This window comes from Salvelinus namaycush, chromosome 6, assembly GCF_016432855.1.
Source record: "Salvelinus namaycush isolate Seneca chromosome 6, SaNama_1.0, whole genome shotgun sequence".
NCBI classification, from domain to species: Eukaryota; Metazoa; Chordata; class Actinopteri; order Salmoniformes; family Salmonidae; genus Salvelinus; species Salvelinus namaycush.
Genome location: NC_052312.1, coordinates 21,012,458 through 21,027,641, shown reverse-complemented (window position 1 = coordinate 21,027,641; position 15,184 = coordinate 21,012,458). Strand labels below are relative to the sequence as shown.

Below are 15,184 nucleotides of genomic sequence, written 5' to 3'. Positions count from 1 at the left end.
TGACCAGTGACGCGTTGCTTATAATAAGCACGAGGAGTGCGCTCAGGTCTGCTACCTGGCTTAGCCACACTCCTCTCTAGCCCCCCCCCAAAAAAATTCTGGGGTTGCCTCTCGTACCTGTCGCGCTGCCTTGCTGCTGCCTCATATCGCCGCCGCTCAGCTTTCGCTTCCTCCAGCTCAGCTTTGGGGCGGCGATACTCCCCAGCCTGTGCCCAGGGTCCTTCTCCGTTCAAGATCTCCTCCCATGTCCATGAATCCTGGGATTTCTGCGGTTGCTGTCGCTGCCCTTTTCCCTGCTGCTTGATCCTAGTTTGGTGGGTGATTCTGTAACGATAGTCGTCATATTCCTCCTCCTCAGACGAGGAGAGGAGAGAGGGATCAGAAGACCAATGTGCAGCGAGGTATGTAGACATCATGAATTTATTAGACAAGACGAACACTGAACCGAACTATACTTGATAAATACAAAATAACAAACAGACAACGTAGACTGACCTGAACATGCAAACTACATAAAATGAAGAACGCACGAACAGGAAAGAACGAACGAACGAACGAACGAGACGAGACAGTACCGTGTGGTGCAATAAACACAGACACAGCGACAATCACCCACAAACAAACAATGTGAAACCACCTACCTTAATATGGTTCTCAATCAGAGGAGATGAAAACCACCTGCCTCTAATTGAGAACCATATCAGGTCACCCATTTACCAACATAGAAACACATAACATAGAAATGCCCACCCACACTCACGCCCTGACCGACTAACACATACAAAACAACAGAAAACAGGTCAGGAACGTGACAGCGGCTCAACTTACACCATACATACCCAGTTTATTTTTTATTTTTTATACAAGCTATGTTTTCCAAAACTGTAATATTGGATGGATATATACATGGATTATGATTATTTCCAAGGATATACAACATCCTGAAGAATATAGTGATATCTTTGTTAGAAAGAATACTATATTTACCTTGACGGGGTGAAACTGAATGTAAACAATGGCTCAACTTATCCCAATGACTTGAGCTGTGTTTGGAAACTCGAATTTGCACGATGATCTCATTATTATAATCATAGTTAATTATTACAAAATATCTGAGCAGGCGAAGCCGTGTGGAACAGTTGCCAGCTATTGATGCACCATTATTCAAATGCTTTCAACACACAGATTCTAAAACATCACATACAGTGACTAACTTCAACAAACATAGCATACTGTAACAAGCAATAACAGAATGCATTAGATAACTTTGTACTTTAGGTGTCAATAGTAAGGGAGAGTGGGGTAAGTTGAGCAAGTCTTTACATTCAGCATCACTACATCAAGGGAAATACTATATTATTCCTAACAAAGATATCTACATATATTTCAGGATGTTTTGTATCCTTGGAAATAATCAGAATTCATGTAAACATAACATTTTTGAAAACATAGCCTTTCCAAAAAAAAAAAGGTTGTCTCTTGGCACAACTTACACTGGGTACGGGGTAAGTTGAGCATTGGGACAGGGTAAGTTGAGATGCCTTGGGGATAGTGGGTGATGGTGCTGGTAGGTCAAAGTTTAGAGAAGTATGCAAATCCAATTTTATTGGTCACATACACATGGTTAGCAGATGTTAATGCGAGTGTAGCGAAATACTTGTGCTTCTAGTTCCAACAGTGCAGTAATATCTAACAAGTAATCTAACAATTCCCCAACAACTACCTAATACACACAAATCTAAAGGGGTGAATGAGAATATCTACATATAAATATATAGATGAGCGATGGCCGAGCGGCATAGGCAAGGGGCAGTAGGTGGTATAAAATACAGTATATACATGTGATATGAGTAATGTAAGATATGTAGACATTATTAAAGTGGTATTATTTAGAGTGGCATTGTTTAAAGTGACTAGCGATCCATTTATTAAAGTGTCCAGTGATTGGGTCTCAATGTAGGCAGCAGCCTCTCTGAGTTAGTGATTGCTGTTTAGCAGTCTGATGGCCTTGAGATAGAAGCTGTTTCTCAATCTCTCGGTCCCAGCTTTGATGCACCTGTACTGACCTCGCCTTCTGGATGATAGCTGTGTGAACAGGCAGTGGCTCGAGTGGTTGTTGTCCTTGATGATCTTTTTGGCCTTCCTGTGATATTGGGTGCTGTAGGTGTCATGGAGGGCAGGTAGTTTGCCCCCGGTGATGCGTTGTGTACCACCCTCTGGAGAGCCTTGCGGTTGAGGGCGGTGCAGTTGCCGTACCAGGCTGTGATACAGCCTGACACGATGCTCTTGATTGTGCATCTGTAAAAGTTTGTCAGGGTTTTGGGTGATAAGCCAAATTTCTTCAGCCTCCTGAGGTTGAAGAGGCGCTGTTGCGCCTTCTTCACCACACTGTCTGTGTGGGTGGACCATTTCAGCTTGTCTGTGATGTGTACACCCAGGAACTTAAAACGTTCCCCCTTCTCCACTGCTGTCCCTAATATGTGGATAGGGGGGTGCTCCCTCTGCTGTTTCCTGAAGTCAACGATCATCTCCTTTGTTTTGTTGACGTTGAGTGAGAGGTTGTTTTCATGACACCACACTCTGAGTGCCCTCACCTCTTCCCTGTAGGCTGTCTCGTCGTTGTTGGTGATCAAGCCCACTACTGTAGTGTCGTCGGCAAACTTGATGATTGAGTTGGAGGCGTGTATGGCCACGCAGTCGTGGGTGAACAGGGAGTACAGGAGAGGGCTGAGCACACACCCCGGTGGGGCCCCAGTGTTGAGGGTCAGCGAAGTGGAGATGTTGTTTCCTACCTTCACCACCTGGGGGCGGTCCGTCAGAAAGTCCAGAACCAGGTTGCACAGGGAGGGGTTGAGACACAGGGCCTCCAGCTTGATAATGAGCTTGGAGGGTACTATGGTGTTGAATGCTGAGCTGTAGTCAATGAACAGCATTCTTACATAGGTATTATTTTTGTACAGATGGCATAGGGCAGTGTGCAGTGCAATGGCGATTGCGTCATCTGTGGACCTGTTGGAGCGGTTTGCAAAATGAAGTGGGTCTGGGTGGCTGGTAAGGTGGCGGTGATATGATCCCTGACTAACCTCTCAAAGCACTTCATGATGACAGAAGTGGGTGCTACGGGTCGGTAGTCATTTAGTTCAGTTATCTTTGCCTTCTTGGGTACAGGAACAATGGTAGCCATCTTGAAGCATATGGGGACAACAGACTGGCGATGGAAGAACTAAGATATTTTCAGCTTCCAGGAATTGTGTACAGATCCTTGCGTCATGGGGCCGTGCATTATTATTATGAAAAATGAGGTGATGGCGGCGGATGAATTGCACGACAGTGGGCCTCAGGATCTCGTCATGGTACCTCTGTGCATTCAAATTGCCATTTGATAAAATGCAATTGTGTTTGTTGTCCGTAGCTTATGCCTGCCCATACCACAACTTCACCGCACCGCCACCATGGGGCACTCTGTTCACAATGTTGACAAGAGCAAACCTCTCGCCCACACAATGCCATACACGCTGTCTATGGTGTCAATTCCGATTCAAAAATCTAACTGACACGAGATGGTGCGCATGCAAGATGAAACATCATTGCATGAAATGCTGAGACTCAGATTTTTCACTTAGAAATGTACAGTTGAAGTCGGAAGTTTACATACACCTTAGCCAAATACATTTAAACTCAGTTTTTCACAATTCCTGACATTTAATCCTAGTAAAACTTCCCGGTTTTAGGTCTTAGGTCAGTTAGGATCACCACTTTATTTTAAGAATGTGAAACGTCAGAATAATAGTAGACAGAATGATTTATTTCAGCTTTTATTTCTTTCATCACATTCCCAGTGGGTCAGAAGTTTACATACACTCAATTAGTATTTGGTAGCATTGCCTTTAAATTGTGTAACTTGGGTCAAACGTTTCGGGTAGCCTTCCACAAGCTTCCCACAATAAGTTGGGTGAATTTTGTCCCATTCCTCCTGACAGAGCTGGTGTAACTGAGTCAGGTTTGTAGGTCTCCTTGCTCGCACACGCTTTTTCAGTTCTGCCCACTACTTTTCTATGGGATTGAGGTCAGGGCTTTGTGATGGCCACTCCAATACCTTGACTTTGTTGTCCTTAAGCCATTTTGCAACAACTTTGGAAGTGTGCTTGGGGTCATTGTCCAGTTGGAAGACCCATTTGCGACCAAGCTTTAACTTCCTGACTGATGTCTTGAGATGTTGCTTCAATATATCCACATCATTTTCCATCCTCATGATGCCATCTATTTTGTGAAGTGCACCAGTCCCTCCTGCAGCAAAGCACCCCCACAACATGATGCTGCCACCCCAGTGCTTCACGGTTGGGATTGTGTTCTTTGGCTCGCAAGCCCCCCTTTTTTCCTCCTAACATAACGATAATCATTATGGCCAAACAGTTCTATTTTTGTTTCATCAGACCAGAGGACATTTTCCAAAAAGTACGATCTTTGTCCCCATGTGCAGTTGCAAACCGTAGTCTGTCTTTTTTTATGGCAGTTTTGGAGCAGTGGCTTCTTCCTTGCTGAGCGGCCTTTCAGGTTATGTCGATATAGGACTTGTTTTACTGTGGATATAAATACTTTTGTACCTGTTTCCTCGGGCGTCTTCACAAGGTCCTTTGCTGTTGTTCTGGGATTGATTTGCACTTTTCGCACCAAGGTATGTTCATCTCTAGGAGACAGAACGCGTCTCCTTCCTGAGTGGTATGATGGCTGCATGGTCCCATGGTGTTTATACTTGCGTACTATTGTTTGTACAGATCAATGTGGTACCTTCAGGCGTTTGGAAGTTGCTTCCAAGGATGAACCAGACTTGTGGAGGTCTACAATTTTTTATGAGGTCTTGGGTGATTTCTTTTGATTTTCCCATGATGTTAAGCAAAGAGGCACTGCGTTTGAAGGTAGGCCTTGAAATGCATCCACAGGTACACCTCCAATTGACTCAAATTATGTCAACTAACCTATCAGCTTCTAAAGCCATGACATTTTCTGGAATTTTCCAAGCTGTTTAAAGGCACAGTCAACTTAGTGTATGTAAACCTCTGGCCCACTGGAATTGTGATACAGTGAATTATAAGTGAAATAATCTGTCTGTAAAACAATTGTTGGAAAAATTACTTGTCATGTACAAATTAGATGTCCTAAGCGACTTGCCAAAATTATAGTTTGTTAACAAGAAATTTGTGGAGTGGTTGTAAAACGAGTTTTAATGACTCCAACCTAAGTGTATGTAAACTTCTGACTTCAACTGTAGCAAAATTCCAAATGCCAACAAAGTAAAACATCTCATTGCATAGCAGTATCAAAGCAGGTCCCCCTCTCCCACCACACAGGGAACCCCACATTCTTCTAAATTCCCACCAACTTGAAATATCCCACAGACATCAATTCAACGTCTATTTCATGTTGGTTCAATGTAATTTAATTGAAATCACATGGAACAAATGTTGATTCACCCATTGTGTGCCCGGTGGGATGGTGACAGGGAAATGAAGAGAGCAAGCAGGTCAGTAAGGCAGACAACAGACTACAATGACGGATGGATATTTAACAGTATGACGTATATATGACACGTTACGTTATTGCATATGCTTAATGCAATAGGATGTGTCAACATAAATGACCAGGTTGGAACAGAAGGATATCATCGCATTTGAACATGCTCAAATGGGGTGAGCGCAGACTTCCTTCCTTATTTGTGGCGATATCATATCCCCAGTGCTTCCCCTCTCTTGCGTGCAAGAACATGATGCAATAATGGCAGAAGGAGTACAAGAGTGAGGAGAGAAGGAAGACTGAGACGTGGAGGCAAATGGACGGACGGGCAGTCAGATAGACGGACAGATAAAACATTTACAAAATAGCCAACAAATGCACTTCCTGTGGATTTGCTCTGAGAAGATCAATGGTAAAAGAAGATAACTCCACAAGTGAACCAGCTCATAAAGGTCAGCGTTGTGAAGTGTAAAGCCAATATACATTTTTTATATTTGTTGATACAAACATTGTGTATAGTGTCCAGAATGAAACGTTTCGGAGGGGAGGTGTGTTTTATTTTCCCTTGTTTGTGACGATGTTATGTCCATGTGCGTGTATGGCTGTATGTGATGATGTGTTGAAGATAAGTACATGATCTTTGCATGCCTATCAATGCTGAATGGAAATACAGCCACAGGGACCTAGCTGTAAACAAGTCCCTCTGGCCTTTGTCCAGTGCTTATTTGGAACCAGATCTTGCCGGAACAGGATCCGGAACCTCTAAATTTGGGACTGTTTCATTCCGGAACCTATTTGCCAGGATCCTTAACTCTCATGGCATGAAAAATCATTTCCACCAGGGGTGCAACTTTCATGGGGGACAAGTGACAGTTTTATCATTGGAATGTGATATAAAACAAGGCAACGGTGTGCTTTAGGACCATGCGGATGCCCCCGAGCGGCCGGGTAGGCTGTTTGGAGTGTTTATCCGACTGGATTTAAGACCACGTGGACACCACAGAGTGGGCTGCCAGGCTGTGTGAAGGCAAAGCTTCTGGAAGGCTGGCTGGACCAGCACAGGAGAGTTGGGTATAGTTCAGTGTACGCGTTGCGCTCTTTCACCAAGTTGTAAAAGGAACAGAAACTGGCTACTCTTTAGTTGACTGATATGCCTTACGCTGGCAAGGTAACTGCTTATTAACTCAACAGAAAAAACTAAACTAGTGTTTATTCGCAGTGCTGAGCTAGTATTGTAACTGACAATTAACGTTAGTTAATGTTTCATCCCCTCTCGACTGAGGTGAATGAATAAGCTACACTTCCTACGTTTTGCATAGTACTATAGGTTAATGCCTACCTTTTTAGGAGGACGATTTGCAGGCAGAGACAAATTAATGGGTGATCCATACTTATTGAAAATGAAAAGGCACAATGCTCGCTCACCATAGTAGACTAACCTATGTGCCTGTTGTGCCTTTTCAATCATGATTACATTTGTTGATTGCACTTCTACTCACGTTGGTTGAGTGCCCTCCACTTCTTTTCATTATCAATATTTATTTGCAGACACTGTAGTAAACTACAGTCTCATCGTATTTAAGTTAATTTCATATTCAAGTTAACTGACACGTGATTCTCCACCCATGCAGGCAGCCTACTATTTCAACGAGACTACACATACTAGGCGTACTTGAACTCTCATGCCCAACTAGGAGAGGTAGGCTACTGAAGGTGAAGCACCGGATTCTGAATGTATGAATAATGCAAAAAATGTGTTTTTAGGCTAACTCGTACAGTAGGTAGGCTAACGTATACAAAGCAGAAAGAGGACCGTTTCAAAATAATCTGTGGGACAACAAAAATATTTTAATCACCAAAGTAGTTGTCTGACCGCCCGCTCCCGCCTGCAGCATGAAAGATCGGGACCTGCAGGCATGCCACGGAAATGCAGCCCTCTAGTGTAGTCAGTACACAACACTATGCTCATCATGTCTTAAAGGGATCAGATTGTGACAGGGGTCCCAGTAGTGTAAGACAGCCAGGGAAGACCAGTCTACGGAGCTCAGGGGAATTTTGCAGTATATTCAGTGAATGATGCAAAGTTCCATCTTGAATTGATGGGTAGACCTACAGTAGCTACAGGACAGCAGATTACGTTTAAAGCTACCGTCTGGGATCTGGGAATAATGGTCATTTCAATTATTGAACCATTCATTAAATTTTGGGATAATATAATGTATAAATGTACACCAAGGTAATTCTTTGTCATGCCTCATTTTAGGAGGATCAGATGGTGACAGGGGTCTCAGCAGCCAGGAAGCTAGGGGAGACCAGTCTGTGACAGAGGTGAGGAGATACAACACTTTCTTCTCTCTGTCCAGTAAACACTGGACAAGCCAGTTGCTATTTTAAGGCAGTCTGACAAACTTCCAAAGTTGATTTCCAAACTGTATCAAGGGTTGATAGAGGCTTTTCCCGATGACACAACACAAAAATGTGAGGAAGACCTGGGTGACGCTTCTGGTAATGATGAGAGAATACAGATCTGTTAGAATGCCCGGTCATGTTCATATAATCTCACACATAAATTACTGCAGTTTAAGACCATCCATAGAACGTACTATATGGCAGTGAAACTGACTGTCATGCACTCAGAAATTGTATTATTCTGCTGGAGGTGTAAAACACAAAAAGGGGACATATTTGCATATGTTATGGTCTTGTGAAGGCTGGCTGAAATCTGTCAACGAGTATGTTCTTTAATCTCAGCAAGTCTACAGATTCTCCCTGTTTTTGTTTGCTTGGAAATGTTAATACTGGAGACTGTTGTCTGAAGACACTGTGTAGCCAAGCATTTATACTGCCTAATAAATGCATTGCCATTAATTGGAAAGTTGGTTATCCTTCCACAATGTATGGAACAAATGTCAAGTTATGTACAGTATCACTAGATTTGTTTTAAGATTAAGGGTATACTGTGCAACCTTCATAAGGTTTGGATGCCTTATATGGAATACTGTACGACAAAAGGAGTCTGTATTGAAAACATGTCCACGTCAGAGGAGATTTAGGCAATCCCTAGCTGCTGGGCTGCTCAGTCCTGGCCTTGGGGGTCTGCTCTACTGTTGTCACTCGGCCCTTGGCCTAACACACCTCTGAAAACAATAATGAATGTTTCACTAAGATCCTAAAGCTGATTGGGGTGTGTTGGGTTGGGGCGCTGCAGGGTGGTGGACCCTTAGGGGCAGGATGGGGTGACCCAGCTATTGTGTACAAGTGAAAAGAGCTCTACAGTACTATTAGGCCTATGATATGAATTATATGGAGGGTACACTGTTTCTGTGTCTTAATGTGTAGGTGTATGTGTGTTTTCATTCTGCTTTTGTTTTCCAAACCTTTCCCTTGAGATATAAAAAAAAAGATGAGAAGGAAGTTGTGTTGGGGAGAGAACTGAGTTATTGACTAGACTGGTGGTGTTGTGCGTGTAAGCGGCTCGGGTTGGCTGGGCGGTCTGGCTGAAATTTGTTATAGAGGATGTCTTAAAGACAATCAAAAGTTGTACTTTATTTGTAAGAGTTGTTCATTTGTTAGGCTATTGGTTAAAGGTGCAACACAATACTGATTATTGAATTATCATGGATCTAGTTCAGTCAATCACTTACCTAGCTTGATGACTGTGGGAATTGTTGCTTACTTTTTGTTCTACATAGAGATGGCTAGAAGGGCCATAGATTGTGTAGAAATGCAGGAAATGTGCTTTAGATGCCCCAAAAAATGGGAGGGCCCCCAGACCCCTGCCAAGTTGTGTCCCCCTCTGAAAATAGCACTGCTGGGTGATTTAAAAAGTCATAGTCAACTGATCGATAATTTAATAATACTCTGAGCAAAAATGTTTTTATTTCATTTACAATATGTTGAGTCTATGAGAATAGAAAGGTTCAGAACTTTTGTAAAACATCACAGCACATTTAAAAAAATATATGGCAAATAGAAATTGAAAAACTGGATGGTGTTCACAGATAGATGGGAAGGGTTGAGTGGAGCTGAAGGATGGGACTAAAAACAAACAGAAGATAACTACCGTAAAATATACTGTGTCCGTAAAATGTATATAGTATGTATAGGCTGGAAGTAGAAGCCTAAGTGTTGTTGTCCATTAGTTTACTCCAGGTAGGGGAGGGATGGTAGAGTTAGAGAAAAATAATAAAGGAAAATATATAAAAGTTTGGACAGTTACTGGTACTGTATATATTTACCCCAAAAATATATGGGGGATTGGAAATGATGCAGACAATTACATTGATGGAAGCCACAATCTATCTGCAATATTAAAGCTGATCTTCCCCCTAAAAAAAGGTATATATATTTTTTGCATTATTTTGTCCCCCCCACTTATAAAACAAAAGTTGCAGCCCTGATTTCCACTGTTTGCAATGTAAAAATTTGGCTAATTCAAGTTGACTCCTTCCGGCTGAGAGGTGGGGCACTCTGCTGAGAGTCAGAATTGGCCGACGTCACGTGGCCCGAGTCTGGGCCGCCTTCGGCAGTATTACTTATGGCTAGGATGCGGGGATTGAGCTCGGGCCGATTCCGGTGTGAGGTATCTGGCCCAAATGTATTACTTGGGGCTTGGCCCGATTTCCGTGTGAGTTATCTGGCCCAAATGTATTACTTGGGGCTCGGGATGATTGGGGCTACTCTCTGGCAGATGATTACACGGGCTGCTTTATATAATTAACATTTCATAATTTATTTTTCTATATTTTGTCATTGTTTCTGTGAGAAAAAAAATAGAATTAACATTTAAATAAAATTCTTTAAGAGTCCTGTGTAGTATTTTGATACTTTGTGCAGGGCAATTGATAAGCATTACAGATGCTGGGTCGAGACGGCCGTGCCCGGGAGACCCATGAGGCGACACACATTTGGCCCAGCGTCGTCCGAGTTAGGGGAGGGTTTGGCCGGCCGGCCGGGATGTCTTTGTCCCATCGCGCTGTAGCGACTCCTATGGCGGGCCAGGCGCATGCACGCTGACACGGTCACCAGGTGTATGGTGTTTCCTCCTACACAAGATGTTTTGTATGTAGAAAATGTATAATGGTAATATTTAAAATGACTAAATCGGGTAATTTTGTATACATTTATTTAAATTTGCATCGGGCTGCTTCTGGGGGGATTCTGGTAAGATGACGGCAAAGTCGGCTGAATTCCGGTAGACTGCACGGCAAATCTGTCAGTCATGCAGCCAAAACAGCTTACAGTTGGGAATGCGCGGAAAATCTGTCAGTCATGCAGCCGAAACAGGCCTTTACTGATATTTCAGATACAATCGCGGCAAAAATACAGGTTGGAAAGCAAATGGATTCTGTTGAAAAGAGAAGACTATTCTGTCTGTAGGCTACCAAGTTTTCAACTTCCAAATAGACCTATTGAGCAAACAGCATTGTTTACCAAGTAAAACAAGAGATACATTTTACCACGAGCACATCGCCAGTGAGTGAGTGAAACTGGAAAGCTTTTTTAGGACTGTAATTTCCTCCTGGTATTGTACAATATGTGTCTCCACACACCTAGGTCTAGGCTATTGATGTATTGAAGACAAGTTTGTTTTTATTGATCTCAGATTCTTAGTTTGTTAGTGTCAAAGTAGCCTGTCATTTTGATTTAAAATTATGTAGAATTGCATGAAATGCGTTTATAAAGGCCACATTTTTCACAAACCCTAGGCTACAAAATGTTTTCCCCATTTGTACAACTTCTGCAAATGCATTTACTGATCTATGCCAGAACACAAAAGCAGAGCTTCTGTTTGCTCTTTGTGGTCTAGGCTGGGTAACCATAAAGCACTTTGTGACAACTGTATGTTGATGAAAAAGTGTTTTATGGATACATTTGATTGATACTCTCTTTGGGAATTGTGTAATATCCATTGTTGTCCTCTCATTCTGTGTCTCTCTCTCTTCTATTCATAGATCTATATTTCATACCATGTGTTCTAATTCTTATTTCTCTGGTCATTCTATTCAACAGTAGTGAGGACTGCTAATCCCGAAGATCTACAAACCACAGATTCTTCAACTCCCTCCCAAAATGGCGTCAGACCTCTCCATCTCCGCTGGCCCCCCAAGCTCCCCTCCACCTCTCCTCTCACCTCCTCTCCTTTCTCACCTATCAAACCAGATCGGCATCTCCATCCTGGTCCTAGCATTCGTCTTCGGTTTCCCCGGTAACCTGTTTGTTGTGTGGTCGGTGCTGTGCCGTGTGAGGCATCGTTCAGTTACCTGCCTGCTCGTCTTAAACCTCGCCGTGGCCGACGCGTTGGTGTTGCTAAGCTCCCCGCTTTTCCTGCGCTTCCTGGCAGGCGGGCGAGGCTGGGAGTTTGGGGCGGTGGCCTGTAAATTGGTACACTACCTGTGCTGTGTCAACATGAACGTGTCCATCTACCTGATCAGCCTGATGAGCTTGGATCGCTGGCTGGCCGTCGCAAGGCCCTTCCTGGCCCAGAGGATGAGGACAAAGAAAACTCTGATGGCCGTTCTACTGGGGATCTGGTTGCTGGCTTTCGTCTTTGCACTGCCCATGGCCTTCTATCGCAGGTGGGGCTGTTTGTATGGGTTGTGTGTATGGGTTGTGTGTATGGGTTGTGTGTATGGGTTGTGTGTGTGCGAGAGGCATGAGAGAGAGGAAATATTAAAATACACTTACACGAACAAAAAGGCTTATCATTCTTCAATACTGATCTGAAGATTTTTGTTTGCATTACAGGCTGTTTATTTCTGTAGTTCCCGAGCTCTTAAACACTTCTCTAATAACCTGCGAAGTATGGCTGCAATAAAGACAACCTGGAACACTCCCATTGTCTCAATCAAACAAACTCTCTCTCTCTCTTTTGTCCTTATGCATTCCTCAAGTCACACACTGTGGTCCTGGGGAACATCCATGAGACCCATCATGTCTCCTTCATGTTATAAAATGTCTCTCTCTCTCTCTCCTCTCTCCTCTCTCCTCTCTCTCTCTCTCTCTCTATCTATCTATCTATACCTAGTAACCTGAAGCTGCACTTGAACAGCTCTGTGACCGTCTGCATGTCGTACCACTGGAAAAGTGTGGGTCACCAGGTGTTCCAGTACCTGTTTGAGACCGTCCTGGGCTTCTTCCTCCCCTTCACTTTCATCACCGTCTGCTACACCTCTGTCATCTGTGGACTACGCAGGGCCATGTTCCAGCACAAGGGACGGGGAAACCGTCTCATCCTCCTCATCATCGGCACCTTCGCTCTCTTCTGGCTGCCCTACCACGTGGTCAACATCTTACAGGTATGAGAGTTTGCCAATGTATTTCAAGTTACTGCACATTATGAAGCAGTTCATTTGTTGTGTGTCATACAGGTATAATAACAGGTATAAGCCCTATCTGTCTCTCTTGTATCTGCCTCTCTCTCAGGTGATTGGTCTACTTGGTGGTAACGACACTCTGTTTAAAGCAGCCGCGGTGGCCCGTCCCAACGTCACAGCGCTCGCTTTCCTGAGCAGCAGCGTGAACCCTGTACTGTATGTATTCGCTGGCAGCTCCCACATCCGCCAGGCCGGTCTCAGCTTCATGGCCAAGCTCTTCGAGGGCACCAACATTGAGGGAGGGACCTCTGCCTCCTTTACCCGCAGCACAAAGTCCAGCCGGAGTGGTTCTTCAGCCCCACTCAAGCTGGGGCGGTCGGGGAAGGGGAAGGAGGGGGATGGGAATAGTGTGACGGAGCTGCAGGAAGTCGAGGTCAAGGTTAAGTCCAAGCCGGAGCTCAAGACTTTGACATCCAATGATCCGTTGGAGTAGTGTTACTTTTTGTGGCCTACTGTACTAGTCATAGGATAACCGTATTTAATGTATTTCACAGATCTTTGATACAATTTGTGCTTTATAGCTCGCGTTTGTGGTTGCCTCCATGCAATTTCTGGATAAAAATATAAAATACACTTAATGTTTTAACCTGTTGACAAATCGAGTCAGTATAGCGATTTCTTCAAGGAAGAAGGGAAGGAATTGTTCGAGACACTTACACGCAAGGTAGAGGGGAGAGTGTGGTAATTTGAGCCAAAGGGGTAAGTTGAGCCACCCTTGTTTCTCGGAAACCATACACAAAATTAATAATTTGACCCAATATTTTATGGTGTACGTGAAGGAAGAAACCACATGGGAAAAGCAAGTTAGGTCCAAAAAATGGATTTTCACCAAGTCAAATGAATTTATCGTGTTAGAGTTTATATGATGCTTGTATCTAAACCAAAGTAGATCATTTTCAGATTGTTCTATACATCAGTTTTGGTCTCGATAAGCTTCAACATGAGGTCCTAAACCTAGCATGAAAGTGCATCCTTGTAGTTGTGTGGGCTAATATAGTCAATGTTTGTTTTGGGGTAAGTTGAGCCAATGGCTAGTTGAGCAAATTGAAGTGTTTTCTTCTCATGCGTAATGCAAGGCATTATCACTGGGATATGAGGTAACAACAGGGCCTTGCCTATGTTAAACGTGTTTTAAAAAAGTACAGAAGTGTTTGTTAGGCATTTAGCCTGTGTTAAAATATGCTTAAATTATTTAAAGAGAAAAAAGTGATTGTAATTCTGTTGATACGTGTTTGGGAAATAAAGATAGACTTGGTTTTAAAAAGGTAGTGGTAATATTTTATTCAGTACAGATTTTTTTTGGCAGCTTTACTTACCACTTTCCTGCGGCTGTAACGATAGTCGTCATATTCCTCCTCCTCAGACGAGGAGAGGAGAGAGGGATCAGAAGACCAATGTGCAGCGAGGTATGTAGACATCATGAATTTATTAGACAAGACGAACACTGAACCGAACTATACTTGATAAATACAAAATAACAAACAGACAACGTAGACTGACCTGAACATGCAAACTACATAAAATGAAGAACGCACGAACAGGAAAGAACGAACGAACGAACGAATGAGACGAGACAGTACCGTGTGGTGCAATAAACACAGACACAGCGACAATCACCCACAAACAAACAATGTGAAACCACCTACCTTAATATGGTTCTCAATCAGAGGAGATGAAAACCACCTGCCTCTAATTGAGAACCATATCAGGTCACCCATTTACCAACATAGAAACACATAACATAGAAATGCCCACCCACACTCACGCCCTGACCGACTAACACATACAAAACAACAGAAAACAGGTCAGGAACGTGACAGCGGCTCAACTTACACCATACATACCCAGTTTATTTTTTATTTTTTATACAAGCTATGTTTTCCAAAACTGTAATATTTACATGGATTATGATTATTTCCAAGGATATACAACATCCTGAAGAATATAGTGATATCTTTGTTAGAAAGAATACTATATTTACCTTGACGGGGTGAAACTGAATGTAAACAATGGCTCAACTTATCCCAATGACTTGAGCTGTGTTTGGAAACTCGAATTTGCACGATGATCTCATTATTATAATCATAGTTAATTATTACAAAATATCTGAGCAGGCGAAGCCGTGTGGAACAGTTGCCAGCTATTGATGCACCATTATTCAAATGCTTTCAACACACAGATTCTAAAACATCACATACAGTGACTAACTTCAACAAACATAGCATACTGTAACAAGCAATAACAGAATGCATTAGATAACTTTGTACTTTAGGTGTCAATAGTAAGGGAGAGTGGGG

At 43.0% G+C, this 15,184-nt stretch overlaps 1 protein-coding gene across 2 annotated transcripts; it reads left to right on the top strand.

Annotated features, from left to right (window-relative positions):
• Positions 1-5,929: 5,929 nt before the first annotated feature.
• Positions 5,930-14,155, top strand: LOC120049764 (leukotriene B4 receptor 1-like). 2 transcript variants are annotated; one of them, XM_038996160.1, is made up of 5 exons: positions 5,930-5,963; positions 7,775-7,839; positions 11,524-12,089; positions 12,539-12,809; positions 12,937-14,155. In XM_038996160.1, the coding sequence occupies exons 3-5, from the start codon at positions 11,584-11,586 to the stop codon at positions 13,318-13,320; spliced, it is 1,161 nt and encodes a 386-aa protein (XP_038852088.1). In that variant the 5' UTR covers positions 5,930-5,963; positions 7,775-7,839; positions 11,524-11,583; the 3' UTR covers positions 13,321-14,155. The 2 variants fall into 2 exon arrangements, with proteins under 2 accessions (XP_038852088.1, XP_038852090.1); XM_038996162.1 differs by lacking the exon at positions 7,775-7,839.
• Positions 14,156-15,184: the final 1,029 nt, after the last annotated feature.

Bases quoted from the DNA above. Each gene is read 5' to 3' on its own strand.
- LOC120049764 (XM_038996162.1), top strand. From the start codon at position 11,584: ATGGCGTCAGACCTCTCCATCTCCGCTGGCCCCCCAAGCTCCCCTCCA. The intron at 12,090-12,538 runs GTGGGGCTGTTT...ATCTATACCTAG, and splicing joins CCCATGGCCTTCTATCGCAG to TAACCTGAAGCTGCACTTGA. The intron at 12,810-12,936 runs GTATGAGAGTTT...CCTCTCTCTCAG, and splicing joins ACGTGGTCAACATCTTACAG to GTGATTGGTCTACTTGGTGG.